Source organism: Zosterops lateralis (assembly GCF_965231275.1).
Source record: "Zosterops lateralis genome assembly, chromosome: 8".
NCBI classification, from domain to species: domain Eukaryota; kingdom Metazoa; phylum Chordata; class Aves; order Passeriformes; family Zosteropidae; genus Zosterops; species Zosterops lateralis.
Genome location: NC_139768.1, coordinates 7479605 through 7496812, shown reverse-complemented (window position 1 = coordinate 7496812; position 17208 = coordinate 7479605). Strand labels below are relative to the sequence as shown.

Here is a 17208-nt window from a genome sequence, read left to right as displayed (position 1 = left end):
AAGTTAATTTTGAACTAGACACCAGATCTCCTCAATTTTCTCTCTTAAGATAGAAACAGAATGTAAAATTTAATGAGGTGGAATAAGTATCTGAATATCTTCATTTATGTAATTTTTCTTCAAGGATATATTTTGCCAATCTAACAGTTCATTGCAGTCGAGATTATGCTCCAGATAATTTCTTTCCTCCAGATTGTTCACTCCACTTGCAACTTTTAGGTGAAGAGTTCAGTTTGATGTCATACTTTGTATTTTGATTTGGGCAAACTCTAAATGAATGTTTCCAGCTTGCATTACATGTAACAGTCAATGTATGTGCATTTCTTGTTTTCAAGTAATGTGATGTGATCTGCTTCTAATCTTCATGACTTGTTTTGGAAAAAAAAATAATTGCAAAGTTTAACTTTTTTCTCTACTTTTTCTTAACAGATTCGAAGAACTTGTGAAAAAGTTCAAAGTAGAGTATCATGCTGGTGGTTCCACTCAAAATTCCGTTAAAGTTGCCCAGGTTTGTTCTTCTGTAGCAAAGAATTATTGATAATTTCAAGTGTTGTGTTTGAATCTGCTCTCTGTTGTCTGTTTCATCATGAGCACTGCAGAGTGGCATCTTGCGATTCTGTTGCTCAGCCTATGCTGATGGTGTTATATGTGACTTGTTTTGTAGTTGTGCTCTTTAGTCCTTTCACAAGTGTTCTGCTGAGGTTATAGCTACAGCTCCAGTGTACCAGGAGTGAAAAGCTTTTGTCAAGGATGTGTGCTGGAAGGAGAAGAGGCAAGGACAAGGTCACCAGCTGCAGTTAGGAGTCTTACACTGAGAAAAGTCACAATGACAGTGATTAAACAGTGAAGTTGTTGAGTCTCTGTGCTTGGAGATTTTCATAACGTACTAGGGTGAGTCCTTTGGTCAAGCAGTTCAAAATTTGAGGCTGTCTCTGCTTTGACTGGTGTGTTGAACTGGAGAACTGCAGAGGTCCTGTCTATCCTGCTTTGTTCTGTGATTCTAACCACATTTATCCTGTAAGAACTTCAAAGTTTGTCCATAAAAGACTGAAACATAAAACTTTCTTTTATGCAACGGGAATGTTTCTGGCTATGGGTATGATGAACAACAGTAATGATGAATTTGGCTTCAGGTATACTAGGTTTTCTATAACTGAAGCATGCTTTTCGTCACAACACTTTCAAGCATATACCTGTGTGCATATTTTCATATTATAAGAGATGTAAAAATTCTATTAAAAAATACAGAAACGGTTCTTTGGACCTTCTTGTTAATGGTCCTGGCATATTAACTTTGAGGCTCCCTATATAACTAAAACTGACTGCCTGATCGCATTAAATGCACATTTGGAAGAAATAAAATTACAATAAAGGTTGCCCCCCTCCATAAAAGGGAAAAAATTATTGTCATAATTACTGCCCCTTTCTAGGAAATAGTTGTTGCTTCTTTAATAAAGTTTTCATTTTCTGAAACACCAAATGTCTTGAAAATATTTTGGATTTAAAACAAAAAATTGCATATGTTTTAATGTATATAGTATTGTCATTCTGAAATGGTAATGTTTTTAAAATATAGTCAGCTTTCTAAGCTTTTTTTTTTTACCATGGAGTCAGGCCAGTTTTTTGCTTTTGATACTTTTGAAAAATCTCTTCATCAATGGAGCTCAAGTTATTGGGATAATTTTCTGTCAGTTATCACCTATGGCGATGGTGTAAAGGTGGTGCCTTTTCATAACAGCTGATTAGAGGTGAACCTTTTGGAGGAAGTTCTGGAACTCTTTATTAGTTGAGAGACATGAAATTCTGCTTCTGTTGCTGTATTAGATTGTGGGGGTTAGATGGCAGACTCAGAGTTTCTAAACTTTGAAGTGTTGAAAGAGCCCAGGATTTTAATTCCATCTCTCCTTGAAGTGACCTCTGTGGCATTAGGTAATTTATTACTAAACCAGGTGTCATTCTTTAACTGTCATTAATTTATCAGTCCAGGTATTGTTCAATCATTATACTATGAAGTACAGGAACCCATATAGAGTGAAAGAAATAGACAAAATATAAGTCAGTGAAATGTAGGTATTTCTGCGTCAATGCGCCTTTCTTACACTGATCAGGTTTTGTCAGTGAACTTTTCCTTTATCTTGGCTCAGAGCTGGGAGCCTCATTCAGCTCCAGTTGCCATCTGGAATTGTATTTGTCTCCAGAAGGTTTGTCATCTCCTAGTTTCTGTTTCAAATACGATTGAAACTTAAACAGTTGTGCATGAATAACATAACATCACTATAAGACTTGAAAAAGAGAGATGGGAGCGTGAGAGAGAGAAAAGAAAGTGAATTCTGGAAATCTTGAAAGAAGCTGTTACTCTGTAAGCTTTAGCAGAAGAAAAAAAAAAAAAAGCAAGGATAGAAAAAAAGTAATTGAATGTAAACCAAAATTTAAATCAGAAATTCTGGAAGAGTTTTTGCAGCAATATTCATCCGCTCATTGGAGAGGATGAGTGTGTAAGTAACCTGAGAGAGCCAACTTAAATATATATTAATTTGTTGAAAGTAATGGGAAAAATAAACACTGTTTCAGGAAGCTTATCCGGTGACTGGGAAGTAAGAGACCAAAAAGTAAGTTCAGAGTGTCAAAGTAGCCACACTCAGAGTGAATGTGGATTCTCTGTGAGAAGATGCAGGGGAGAAATACTAATACAGCTCTTATTAATTTCTCAACATTATGGGAAAAGCTTGAAAAAGTGTACTATAAAATGAGAGATAAGGCCTAAAAGAGTTTTCTCCAACTGTTCGAAAGCTGGTGAGAAAGAAATAATGACAAGTTAAAGAAAGCCTGACTACAATGAAATGCATCTGAATAGAATGGTTGGAAATGAACAAATGGGCCCTGAAGTCTGGCAAATTGCTTTTTTAAAAGTTGAGTTCTGAGTGGGAAGAGTATATTACTAAGGAGTGTAATAGGAAAAGTGCAACTAAAAAAAAAATGATCGGATTAAAAAAAAAGGAAGAACTTAGGAGGAAGCTCAAGGTTATGGAATTGATTGTTTCAGATAGATAAACCCTCTTTAAGGATCAGAAAAACAACACTATGTTGAAACAAAAATACCCAAAAGCAATGGGTGGAGAAACTTTAGAGTATATAATGTGTTTAAGAAGGGAAAATCAACCTGTCAGATGCTTACATGGTGTGTGGTGATCATCTGGTGATCATCTGCTCATGGGTATGAGCACATCATCATCTGTTACATGTGCTCATGTATTTTGGATATTTCCTTTGAGCCTGCAAAGGTAGCATCATCTACTCAAGAAATGCTCTCTGTTTCTGAGCAGGGTAAGCCAATTTCTTAAAGAAAAAAAAGTCTTAGAAATACTGTATTTGTCATGTGTGAAAAATTTGAGATGGTAATCACAGAAAGAGGCAATAGGAAGAAGTTCTGAATTACGAAGAAAACTGGGAAGAAAATGAAGCTTAAATCGTGGGGTTTGGAGCAAAAATTTAAAGCAGCATCAACTATAACGGGAAGCAAAGATTTTAGAAGTTTACAAAGAATTAACCAGAATTGCAGTTAAGCTGTGAAGAGCAGAGTTAGATTTTATTTTTTTTTTCTACCATGTTAACAGAAAGGAAAGATGTGAAGTGCAGCCGTGAAGGAGGAATTTGGCTGGTAAGGTACGAAAGGGAATCTTGGTATTTTTTCAATGTTGTCTTGCAGCAGAGCAGAAGGAGCATGTGTGGCACTCTACAGGACTGAACAATAGTTGGAGAGCATTGTGGAAATCAGAAAGGTGAAGCTTGGCCCTGTTGACTGCTCAAAGCAGACATGTGGACAGGGTATCTCAGCAGGGTCAGGAAAAGAGAAAGGTCTGGACATATGAGGGACAATAGAAAAGTTGGGGGTGTTTTTTTTGTAGAAATGCTTCTAATGTACAATGGAGAAGACATATTTCTACAAAATGAAATGTGGAAGCAGAGTCACCTCATACATTAGAGGGAAAGCTCTGTGAAAGGAAAGGAAGGAGCAAAGGAAAAATTCTTCCGTTGCAGAAGAAATACAGAAGACTGTTGGAGTAAACCTTGAGAGGATGGAAGATAAATTACAAAGGGGCAGAAACATCACATTCTTTAAGTGTGTTATATAAGCATTTTTATAAGTACAGTAATATTTCTTAAAAATATCTGCAAATGGTGAAATGGAGTACCAAGAACAATGTAAAAGAATTGAAGGGCAGTACTAAAGCTCTTTATGGTCAAGTTTTCTGGAATATTAAAGTTGTTTGAACTGATCCTGGGAAGAATTGGGGAATCATTATTATCATGGCTTGACTCATAATATGAAAGGGAGTGGGGAGGAAAGTGGTTGATATATTCCAGAAATGTAGCAGGCATAAAAAAGGAAAAGATAAAATAAATGAGACAACAGTTTAGTCATTCCTTAATGAGAATAAATTAACAGCAAATTAAGCTTTAGAAATACTAATTCATATTACGATAGTAATGGTGACAGAAAGAAGTGAAGAAAGTGGAGACAGAATGTGAGAGAAATTACAAAACTGAGAGAAAAGTGGAATATGGAAATGGAATATGGAAAGAGAAAACCAGTATAAAAATTGAAATGTTGCTCTGATTTGTATTCCTTCACTGTCCCATTCTTGTTTGTCCCTTACCAATCTGCTTTCCTTGCCAGCTCTAATCCTTCTTACATGTAAATTTGTTCACCTGCAAAAAAAAGATGGTTAACTATGAGAGCTGGAGTACTTCTAAGGCCTTAAAGAAAAGTCTTACCAAACTATCTTTTTGTTTGAGACTCTAGTACTCGTGGAAAAGTAGAGACAGAATGTAAAGAACAGGAGGAAGGTAGAAGGAATAACAAAGGGCTTTCCTGACTGCAGTACAATACAGAAAACAGATGGAATCCAGATAATCAGTAAAAATGCAGGTAATGTGCTCCTAAAGGTGCTATATTACTGTTAGACACGGTTGTTGGGTTGATTATTTTTTTTAACCCATCGATAAGACATGTTGATAACTTTGCTGGATAAAGTTTCAATTGATGAGGCATCATTCACTAAAAATTGTTTGATAATACTTTGGAAAATGAGGACTGAATTGCAATCCTTTAGTTTCTGCAATAGAAACCAAAGTTTAATTTTCCTGTTTGCTTGGCATTAGAGTTATCCTTTTATGCTAACTTTTAGTTTTGCTGTATGTTTGAAGTTGTGATGCATGCTTAAGAACAAGAAGTGTAGGGCTATCAAATTGAAACTGCAGTGTGCTTCTCTGACCTTTACTTGTCTCATTAAATTTTGGCTTTGTATCTAATATGATATGTGACATCTTGCTTTAATCTGAGCTCTTGCAATCTCTCCAAATGATTGGATCCATTATATTAAATCTTTAAAATATGCATATATGTAACTGCATGCAGTTCATAAATAATGTATTTTTTTAGGGTTCTGCCAACAAACTAAATTCAGATTCATAGAGACAGTGTTTTACTACTACTCAGCTTCCTTCCATAATTTTATTTAAGCTTGTGCCCATCTAACAATAAACATTGATTTGGAAAGGAAAAAAAAAAATCTGAGTCTTTTAATAGGGCTCATGACTTTAAAGTATGTAAAGCAAATAGCTTACATGTGCAGAGAGGGTGAGTATTGCTGACCAGGCTGTAGCCACATGATTTTTATCAGCATTTCTTTTGCTTTTGGAGTGCTGAGGTTAGAACTGCAAGAAATAGTCTTTGAAGTTTTATCTTTCTAACACAAGGGCTGGATTTCAAGTTTAACTTGATAGAATTTTATAACTTGGATTTAAAACTACTCGACCTTGGCAACAAATAGCACATTTTCATTCTTGTTTTTCTGGAAGTATTTACAAAGAATGCCACGATCTTCTTCCTCAGAATGGGTTCTCTTGGTTTTTGTCCTATTTCTTAACAATTTATTTTTATTCTAGCAATTCTAGTATTGCTGTGGATCTAACTTAGCAGCTAGGGAGTCCTGTATTCTGTTGTTTTTTCATCCTTGGTAGAATTGTGAAATTCTCATTACACAAATTTTATCGCTGCTGATGCAATGTGAGCTTGGAAGAATGTAGCTTGACACATTTCAACTTGAATTGCTAGGACTGGCAGGTAAAGGGAAAATGTAAGATAGAATTTTTGGGAAGCTTTCATATAGATACTTTTGGGAATTTACAATAATGTTTGTATAATCGCACCTGAGAAAATCATCATGACTCTCTTTTTTTTTTCTGTGTTACTTCTTGCCATCTAATTGTAACCTTTAATTTTGGAGTGCAACATTTGGGAGTACAACATTTTTGGGAAAAGCCTGCATCCTGTCATTAGATACTTTAAAGAAGTTTAGCTTTAAACTAGAGTATGTCTTTATTTACTCTTAATAAAGTGTTGACTGGAATGACTTTTAAATGAGGGATAACATTAAGAGAGAATAATATGCTAAATTATGTTGAACTTTTGAATTCATGTCAGGGAAGTGTGGCACTTTTTTGAATATCAGCCTCTATTTCAAGGGCTTGTAAATTAATCCAAATTTTCATTCTTCCATTACGATTAACTTGTTCTGTTAATCTAAAGGGATTGTGTGTTTTAGCATTTTAATGAAATCATAAGTTTGAGAATTTGGCTTTGAAAAATGAACAGATTCATGCTTGTTTATAAAAAACGGTATGCTCTAAAGGCTTAGAAGTATTTTAAATTTTTACTACTTGTTTTGTGAGTAATTAGCCAAACCTTGGATTTGTATTAAACATCTCTCTACTGGGTCACCTCATGCTTAATCCAAAAAAAATATGTAAAATTAAAAATCTATCTATGAAGAATACTTGAAGGCACAGAACTGTATTTTATAAACAATATGAGCTATAATCTTGTAAACGTCTAAGTAGCTTCATTGCAACTGATTCCTTGCTTTTAAAATTAAGTTTATGCCTATTTGCCAGGAAGTTTACCCTTGGCTAAACAGTACTTACTGATTGTAATCTACAAGATCCATAGCACAGGGATCCATCAGTCCTTTAGTGATTTCCTCCTCGCTCTCCTATCATTCTGTGTAAATGAGCATATAATTAATGAATTTAATCTTTTCCTCAGTTGTGAGTATTTCTGGATTATTTCTCTACAGTAGATTGGACTGAGACATAGCAGGAAGCAAGACTTGGCTCAGGAGCAGGCCTCAAAATGTATTGAACATGCCTAACTGGCATGGAGATAATGGAAAGGCTATCAGAGGAGTCACCCCAAGCACACTCTCAATTTTTTCATGTTGATGCAACGTTGCAGGAACTATCATTTTTTATGAAGTCAATCATACCATTGACTAGAAATGTTCTGCTTAATTGTGTGCTTAAAATCACTTATGCAATGAATAGATTTCTGTAAAAACTGTTTCTGGACTATCACTCCAAGAAAGTGCAAGTGAGTCCCCTGAACAACTTTTTCCTCCTACTTAGTGAAGCAAAGAACATTTAGCTCAGTATCTTTCTGTTGACCAAAAGGAAATAGGTCATTTTTTTTTTGCTCAGAGAGGCAGGTTTTGTGCTTTTTGAACTATTTGGATCAAAATGTTAAATTCCTCAGAGTTAGTTTTGGCCATACACTTGATATTCCTTGAGCAGCTTCATTTTCATTCCTTAAGCAGCTCTGCTCATATGGGCCTGGTGGCTCCGTCAAACATGTGTTTCCAATATTTTCAGTGGCTTAATCCAGCTTTTAAAAAAATGTACAAAAAAGGTCTCTAAACCATTTTTTGTTTGGTATGGTTTAATAAACTTAGGGGTAATAGCCTTACCCTCTCTTCAGAAAAATATTCTGAGGTGTGTGCTTCTTTCTGTGCCAGGTCTCACATGTGTCTGCCGTGCTGGGGTTTCATTCTCAGTGTGGTCTTCTGTCAGCACCATGTGCTGTCCTGCAAGTGCACATACCTGCTTCTCAAACCATGTGAAAGAAGATAAACCAGACAAAGAGCTGGGACTTAAGAGGGTTTTTTTTCTTATTTATACCTTACTAAAATTTAAATCCTACTAGCCAATTAAATGGATTTCTCAAACACCTGTCCTCAATGCTCTGTGTGACCAGTCCTAATCAATGAAACGAGTGCTTGCCCAAGGAGTAGCAAAACATGCCTCAGAGCTGACAAAAACAGTCACTTAAGTTTGTCTCTCTGGAAATACAGCAGTGGCTATTCTCACTATGGCAGAGATGATGTCCTGTTGATAGTGTCACAGCAGACAGTACCACATGCCAGTGACATCAGTTCCCGAGCTACTTATTCTCTCAAGCGCGTTCTGTCATTCATGTGTGTTTAGGAATCAGTCTGTGTCGAACATCACAGTGATGTGTCCCTGCTTGTTACAGAGCAGACAGCCTTTCCTCATCAGAATTAAAACATGCAGCTTGGGAAACTGGTGTAATGCCTAAACTGATCAGTACAGATGTCATAGAAATTTTGTAACATTTGAGAGCTGCCTAGATTTTTTTGGAACATCTTAAGAGAAAATTGCCAGGCCTTTTACTCAGCTGTAGCTAAGATGATTTTCAAAGCCTTATTCAGAACAACGTGGACAGTTCAAAAAAAGCAACTAAACCTTTTTATCCTAATGACAAACTCTGCAAAAATGTAAGCAAAATTCCCCCCAGATTACAAAGCTGGGAACTTGTCAAGATTTCTTTGTGCTTGTGGAGGAAGACCATCCATTGTTTATGTGGTTATGGATCAGATGATGAAAGATGCAGCAGTGCACTGGAGGACCTGACTTTTTGAGTTTGCTAACAGTGAGGCTTTTTTCAGTACACTGGGAGTAGCTGTGTACAACTCTGTGTATATTTACAGACCTGGGAATGTAATTTCAACAAATATCAGGATGGTCAGAAAATGAAGGTCCAAAAAGCATGTGGCAGTTTTTCAGATTCTGCAGTGCCAGGTGCCTAAATCTGTCCTCTTGAAAATGAGGTAGTTCCAGTTTCCACATTGTCAGTGTGACAACAGACTTTGTTATGAGACAGATGGTAACTGTTAAGCATTGCAAGACAAATGTCCTTATGTGCATCACTTTGGCATGGAATTGAGTGGTTCACTGCTGGTCCCATGGACTTTTCTGTCTGACATACCAAAACCATATTCACTTGCTTTTCTAGGTCTTGTTCCCGGCCTACAACATCAATAGCATTGTAGGTTAAAGTGATTCTGGATGTGACATATTTTAGAAAAACAGAAAAGGAGTTGTACCAATACATTCCTGCTAAATCCATTCAGATAGAACTTTGAAACTCTTCTCTTCTTCGGTGTGTTTGAGTGAGCTTCAGTGTACATATGCAGCCTCTGTTCATCCATACAAAATTGTAATTTATTTAAATGATTAGAAACTGTTTCCATATTCTGGAGTAATCAAACATCAGTCACCCACATGGAATCAGAAGGCACTATATAAATGGTGGCAGTTGGTTCTTTCTGGATGTGCAATTCAGCTGCCTGCTGCGTGACTCAGCTTACATGCGTCTTTAGCTATGTTAACATCATGTTTTGCAGCTGTAAAAACTTTTTCAGATTTTTCAAAAGCAACAAAGGAATTTAGACTCTGTCTCTAAGCTGATGTCCACCTGAATGAGGGGACTCAAACTTCATTGGTTCTGGATTCTGTTTTTCCCTGAGCCAGTGCTACCTTTAACTTATAAGACATACAGTATATGAGTGATATTAATTAGCACATTCTCTATTTTATGCTAATCCTGAAAATTAAGCTATTTCTAGGTAGTGCAGTAATTAGTGCAGCCTGGGATTTCTCCTGAAGAAGCCAAGATCTGGATGTATCAGTAAGCCACAATAAGGGGACATGGTTCCAGAGGTGCCATGATTGAACCCTCCAATGTTTTTGTGTGCAGAATGACAATGGGACTTTCTCAGAACTTTTTGCCCCATAAAACTTTTCATGCAGCAGTGGGCTGATGGCTTGACTGACGATTATTTGACTTCCCCCATTAGTTGACACTGGAAGGAGAATGAGTGCTTGATTTGGCAATCTCAGCAGAGAGGGTAAATCCCTGTGCTTCACTGATATTAATTTGGCGTGCCACTCAAGCCTTGGGAGCTCGGGAGCTGTTTTATCCTTAGCAGCTCAAGAAGTTACATAACTACATCTTTAGCAATTAATTAATGTTAAGTGATGTGATACAGTGGGGAGTTAATTGCCCTGGAAATCTGAAATGCCAAGTTACAGAGGTTTCTTGCACATCTCTGGAATGCTTTCTGTTGGAAATATACTTTTTTTTCCCCCCCTTAACACAAACACAGACAATCTTGCTGTTAGCTAAGAACTCCATGCAGGTTTTGTAATATACTATTCCTGGACATCTTCTGCTTCCCTCCGAAAGTTCAAATATATTGGTATAAGTTCCTTACACATTTTTTAAATATATCCAGAGGTTTGTTGCCTAAAACTATTCTTTCCTTTCTCTTTCTTATGGATATGATGGAGGTAATAGTGGTTTATCAGAAGAGAAATTTAATTCAGGAATTTACTTAAACTTTTTAACAGTGCACAGAGGTAAGGACTGATTTGTCAGGAGGTCAGGAAAATGTACCAGAATATATGCTGGGGTTCCATTCAACATGTTGGGAATGGTAACAAGACCTGAAGGGGAAAAATATGGCTCTTGTATAATCTGAATTTGTTAAAGCACAAAAACATATGCAGCAGCTCCACTGAGTTTCTTGTTATATTGTACCCATAAAGTACTGAAAGCTGGCAGTTATTCACTCCAAGTGCCATGCTTGTTTTCTGCTTTTAACTGAAGTATTTTTTCACTTGTGAGTGAGGAAGAGTCCTTTATGTGTAATAGCTGCATTCTGCATCATTCTCTTTGCTATGCAAGATCCTGTTCCTAAGGATCTCTTTCACTCTTCCTCCATCCTCACAGGACTGACTGTCAGGACTAACTGAACCATGTCTGGAGTACTGAACTTGTTTGCTTCTACACAGTTTTATTTTTGTCCATTTTTTTTATGAGAAGACTGCTCTGATTTACTAAGGCATCTTTAGGAGTTAGATGCAGACTTTGTGGAATTGAATGGTATTTACTTATAGAAGGCATACTGTATATTACACACCCATCTGTGTAAGCAGAGTGAAGTTTAGAAATCCTACTGAAATGTAATGACTGCACCCAATTATACTGAGTTTCTTCATGATATTACAGTCTGACAAATAAACTAATTCAAGAAAATTACTTACTCTTGTTCTGCCAATGGTAGCATTAATGTGTTGACACTTATTTGTAAACCCTGAGAACACATCTTTATTTTATTGTCATTGTAGTGGTATAAGTGAGCTGTAGGACCAATTAAGTTGCTTAGCTTGTCTTTTAAAAATACAGCCTGAAATCAGTGATCTCATATTCTTAGTTTGTAAATAAAGCACATGGATTTTGGTTTTTAAAAACAGCTTTTGAGAGTACACTGGAACTCTTAAGATTAACTAGGATTTTCTGCCTTTTTCATGCATTTTATGTGGAATAAATTCTGCATGACTGTAGATTAATTCCATAGTTTACAGGAGGTGATTATTAAATGAAAACTGAAACTTGTTGACATTAATGTTTAACATTGTCAGTAATAATTTTTGAAGTTTTTAAAATACATTGTGTACAAATAGAGACTACAGTGGGTGTGATAGATGAAAAGAGCTAACTTTTGTGTGGCCTCAGCAATTCTCATCTATGATCTCAAAATGGGTCAGCTTATTCTGTAACAGCTGCTGAATTGCTGCTACCTGCAGGCTGGGACACTGAGAGAGCATTGGTGCTGGTTTATTTTAACTTACCAGGCTGTCACCTGTGGGAGCTCAGTAGATACGTCAGGAGCCCATGAATTGTTCCTTCAGTGAGGGCAAGGGTTCCTGGGAAGGAGATAGGTAGGCTGCTGGTTAAACACCACTAAACTCTCCTGTGGAAATCTGTTCCTTCTCGAAAGTCAGAGCTGGTCACCCAGGAAATCAGCTCCTCCTCCCTAGGAGATGCACAGAAATCCATCTGGATCATTCACTGGTGTCCAGCTATGTCTATATGGGCCCTTGCACTGCTGCAAGAGGGAATTGGATCTCAGATTATTCTCATCTTATGAATATACCTGAAGATAATTGTGAGGTAGTCCAAGATTCAGCATTAGTGTAATAACAGTAACTGATCCCCAAATTAATTTTGATAATGGTTATCATGTGTGAAATGCAGATACCTTGATAACATGGTGACATGCATTACCTTTTTTAATTGCTGCGAAAAGTTGCAAACTACTGCTGCTCGTAACTATCAGCCCTACTCCCATCTTATAAATGACATAAGATGGTAACATATGATTACATCTTTAGGGATTGCCTGTTTAAGTCACTGTGAAGTTTTTTCAACTATTACTCTCAAAACTTTATTGAATGGAAATTTACAAAATGCAAAGAAATTAACACTGCAGAAATATAACTATGCTACATTTATATCTAATACTTGATTACTGTATAATTCATTGTATTTTTTAAACAAGTATATGCTTTACAATACATTAGAAGTTTTGGTTTTCTACCAAAGAAACTATTCTCAAATAATTAGTCTCAAATAAGCATTTGTCTGCATATTTAGTTAGGTTCATAACCTTTTTAATTTTTTTTATTACAAGCTGGTCCATGGCTCTCTAAACTTGCAACTTATCAAATTTTACCATCACTATTGATGAAGGTGTAACCACTTTTAAAATTCTTTGCAGTAATTTTTTAAGAATCTGAATGCCTTGTTTTCCACTAAGCTTGTTCTAGGATCCAGAGGTCTAGAATGAGCTGAAACTGGTGGATAAGAGCAAGTTGGCAGGAATCAAAGGAAATTTTTCTCTTTCTGCTACCCTGTTTGTGGTATGGTTGGATAATGGCTTTAGGTATGACACATATAATTTTTTCAGAAGAACTAACATGATTTAAAAAACTGTAGCAATGACAGTTTTTAAATTTACATACATAATGTAAATTTGAGCTTTATGCTGGGAATGCTGCTGTGAAGTAGACTAAGTGTGATTTTCTGTGACAATCTAACTGTGTTAGAATTTTAGACTAGATGACTCAAAGCTGCCCTGCTAAAAATAAAGCAGGTTTCTCTTTTAAAATCTGAGCTGTACACACAAATTCAGAATATATATGCAAATAGAAAAAAAAAAAAAAAAAACCACAACAGGCTTATGTCTGTGAGATTTTTTTTTTATGGTATTTTATTTAACTCTTATATACAGTTCAATATTTAAAGATACTGAGAATTATGATACTTACAAGAATAGGTAAATGTGACCTGGTCATCAGAAACTACATTTCCAAGAAACCCTTATGTCAATAGCCTAATATTTTTCTTGCAAATAAAAGAAGCTCTATGGAGCAATTAGTAAGACAGCACAAGCTTGACATCCAGGTTTGCTTTTGTTAAATGTTGTGGCCAAGTTTAATTTTAGAATCAATTTGAAGATTAATATTTAAATTCCAAAGCAGCTTCCCTTACAAAATGGAGAATGGTGTGGCATGCTTTATTGCCCATGTTTAGGGATAACAGTTGAGTATGTTCCAAGTCAAGCAAGCAATAACATGTGTGAGATGATTGTTTTTTAATTGCAACATGATGGAGTGAATTGCCGTTTTGGGTTCTCTGTTTTTCTTTTGCTCTTGTCATTTTTTTAATCTTGGGATTTTTCCTATACATTCTTTGAGACCTATTGATAAACTATTTTGTTAGTCATGTCGAAGTGAGTTTTAATTATTCTTTCTTCTTTTCTAGAAGGTTTAGAAGGACGGGAAGAATTTGACTGTCATCTGACCCGAGTCCTTGTCAGATTTTTCTTATTTAATTAGCATTATGAAAAGTGTCTAGCTTTTAGGATGATTTTAGACAGCTGAAACCAGGCTTTTGCCTATTAAAATATAAATCTGTTTCATCAAAGACACAAAAAAGACACTTTTTTTTTCTAATTCTTGCTCTGAACTACTCTCTGACCACTGGCATTGAAGTTCTCTTTTATAATGTCTGGCTTAATAAGAAGTGACCTCTTCCACTTTCCATGATCTCTTTCCCTGCCTTTTTTTGTTGTGAGTATGCAAACAACACCCAAAATATTCCGAGTTCTAAAGCTATAATTTAAAATTATATGGGTGAGGCAGCTAAAATAAAAAAGTTGTAAAATAAATCCCACCCTGTTCTGTTCTTTATAGGGCCTTTTTGATGGTTTTGCTTTGTAGTCTAGGGGCTTGAAATGGCTTCTGACACTAGACAAATTCTGTGCAATTTCCTCTTCACCCTGAGATCTCTGCAAGTGTTTTCTTTGGATTTGTTCTCTAATACAAGCTCACCGTATCTCTTAGGAGTCTGTAATCTTCCCTTGTTCATCTGAAAAAGGGAGCATCCCTTTTTCCAAGGGAGCCACTCCAGGTTATTGTCAGGAAAGTAGAAATGCCTCTCATACAGCAGTGGAACCCAGACTGCAGTGGCAAGCTGTCATTACTAGAAAGTTTTCTTTTTATTTTGATGATTTGCCTAGGGTAGAGCTGATGGGTCTTTGAATAGTATTTGGTATTTTGTTAGTACAGAATTTGTCAGGTGCTGCTTATTCTGTCAACAAGCAGCACTCTTCACTGTCCTTATGGAAGGAGTACCTTATAAACAGTTCAAAATTGTTCCTTTTTGCTTTGGTTTTGGAGTGTGCATGGCAATGTTGTGGCCAGACATAGGATCCAGACTGTACTACAGAGTTATGTTTGAAGTGTAGATACTTGCATTTCTTTCAAGGAGAGTACTATTTTTTCCCAATTTTTTTTTTTTTTTTTTTTTTTTTTTTTTTTTTTTTTTTTTGTTTTGTTTTGTTTTGTTTTGTTTTGTTTTGTTATTTTGGGGTGCTTTTTTTTGTAATATATGTAACATGCAATATAATCTAGATGTAAGGGAAGATTAAAAACAAAAAGACTTGATGCTTCTGTATCTTCCTCATGGAATGATAGCTTTTCACTTTTGAGAAATTTGTTTTAGAGGCAGATTGAAGGACAATTCCAAAAATTGCCATTCTTGTGGAGCTATTCCGCTTGGCCCTTTCATTAGTTTGGCTTTGGATGTGGGAAACACTCATTCTAACAGAGCTAATATTAGGGTTGCAATCAGAGGAGTAATAAGAGATGGAAACAACTTTTCCACAGTCGTGTTCATTATTTGTTTGTCTCACAGCTCAGGGATCCAAATGCTGTTGCTACTGTCAGTAGTAGTAAGTTTGGTAATTCTGTATTATGGGAAGTGACATCTTTGTGCATGAGCTGCCTTGTATGGAGTCTCTCAGACTTCTGTCTTGTTCTCCATGGTAGTTTGAACATGAAACCCCAGGAGGTTATCGAATATTGCCAGTATGCAGACATGAAATAATTGTATATTTCCCTTAAGTTGGTGCAGAGAGCGTCGAAGGCTTCTGAAGAATAGGAACATAAATGAAAATCAATATATTTGGACTCAACTTAGTGTAGAACTGATACCAATGGAAAGATGAAACCTTTGCTAGAAGTTAGTGCTTCAAATGTTGCAGTTCTTTAAAAGTTACGTGCAGCTTAAGATCTTCAGTCTGGGACTGAGCTTTTAAAATTTGCTTTTTATTGTCTACAAGTCTGTGCTGTTACTGTGACATACAGATCTTACATTTGAGACTTGCATGCTTGTTACTCTGACTAACAATTATATACCTGGAAAAAAACTAAGGTTTAAAATAATGCTGTCTGGTGCAGAACATGGCAACTTAAGGTTCAGCTGAAAGGTTCAGTCCTAGGCTGCAGTTTTGCACACTATTACATACTGAAACTGGCTACAGGGCATAGTGCTAAATATTGAAGCTTACTGCTCTTCCTCTTCCATGATGACTGTCCTCCACAGAAGCAGGGGAGATGTTAAAAATTACAACTGGAAATAAATCTGGAAATAACTAATCAAATTTAGAGACAGAAGGAAATCATTTATAGTATGAACTCTAATGTATGCATCTTAACGGAGGCCAAACAAGGCAAGTCAGTGTAAAGCAATATATTTTATGAGAATTTTGTATAATTTTGAAACATTGCTAGGACTTTTTTGTGATGATCAGCCCCCCGAAATTTGCTTGCAAGGGAAATTTTTGACCTCAGATCTTCTGAACCACCTGTAAGCTTTCAGTGGTAACTGAAATTCAGGTAACTATTCACTATTAATTATTTATAACAACTATTTTTATTTAATGCTTTCTAATGGAGTAAAATAAGTACAGATGCAAGAAAAAAAGCAAGATAAACATAGTAAAGTGTCCAGACAAGACTGAAAGGCAGCTAAGGGGAAAGCAAAGATTTTGGGTTTGGTTTGTTTGGGTTTTTTCATCATTTGGTTTTTGTTCTACCTTTAGAAATGTTTACCTTTAGAAGGTAAAAGTATTTGTTCCTGAGGAAGTGGAGAATCACTTCGTAGAATGCTGCCAGGCAGTTTTATTTCACCTACTTTCTCTTTGACCTTTTAGAGTCTCATTCTGTACCTGTCTCTCAGTATATTAAGTTGCATGTGCACCCATCAATTTCTCATGAAGGTGATTGCAGGAGGGGAAGTACTAGATGAGAAAAGTCAGCTTGTCTGTAGAAATAACCTCTCTTTCAAACACTTCCAATACTAACTTAGAAATAAAAAGATTTACAATTGGGATTGATCCACAGTACTGTAAAATTTCTCAAAAATGTGCCTTTCTCCTTACTGATGTTACCTGTGGTAGTAGAGCAAAATTATTTAATCATAGTAGCAGCTTGCCTTGCATATGCTCATATGTTTAGATTTTTTGGATAATGAAATAAAACAAATGGATGTTTTTGTTCAAATATGTTTCTTTCTTCACTTTGAAGACTGTTGATGTTTCTTTAATAGGAAATAAAATATCCTGCTCACACAAGTAAAAGCTTTTCAGTGTGTACTGCCTTGCAGTCCTCAGTGCAGTGTGTGTGTCTAGGTGTTGTAACAATTTCATATCTCTGATTGATCTTCTTCATGGCATGTATTTCATTCCCTAGACACCATGCAGTTAAGGTGAGGAGTCCTGCTAGAATACCTTTGCTTCTGTTGGTAAACTCAGGCTTTTAATGCCTTTTCCAACTTGTTTGGGTGTTGGGCTTTTTATGGTATAATATTTTCTTTGTGTA

At 36.0% G+C, this 17208-nt stretch overlaps 1 protein-coding gene across 2 annotated transcripts in view; it reads left to right on the top strand.

Annotated features, from left to right (window-relative positions):
* The window catches only part of ADK (adenosine kinase), a 270375-nt gene that overhangs the window by 70136 nt on the left and 183031 nt on the right, over positions 1 to 17208 (top strand). For both annotated transcript variants that reach the window (XM_083866949.1, XM_083866950.1), the window contains exon 4: positions 430 to 508. In XM_083866949.1, coding sequence (XP_083723075.1) covers positions 430 to 508 — 79 coding nt within the window. The remainder of the gene's footprint in view (positions 1 to 429; positions 509 to 17208) is intronic.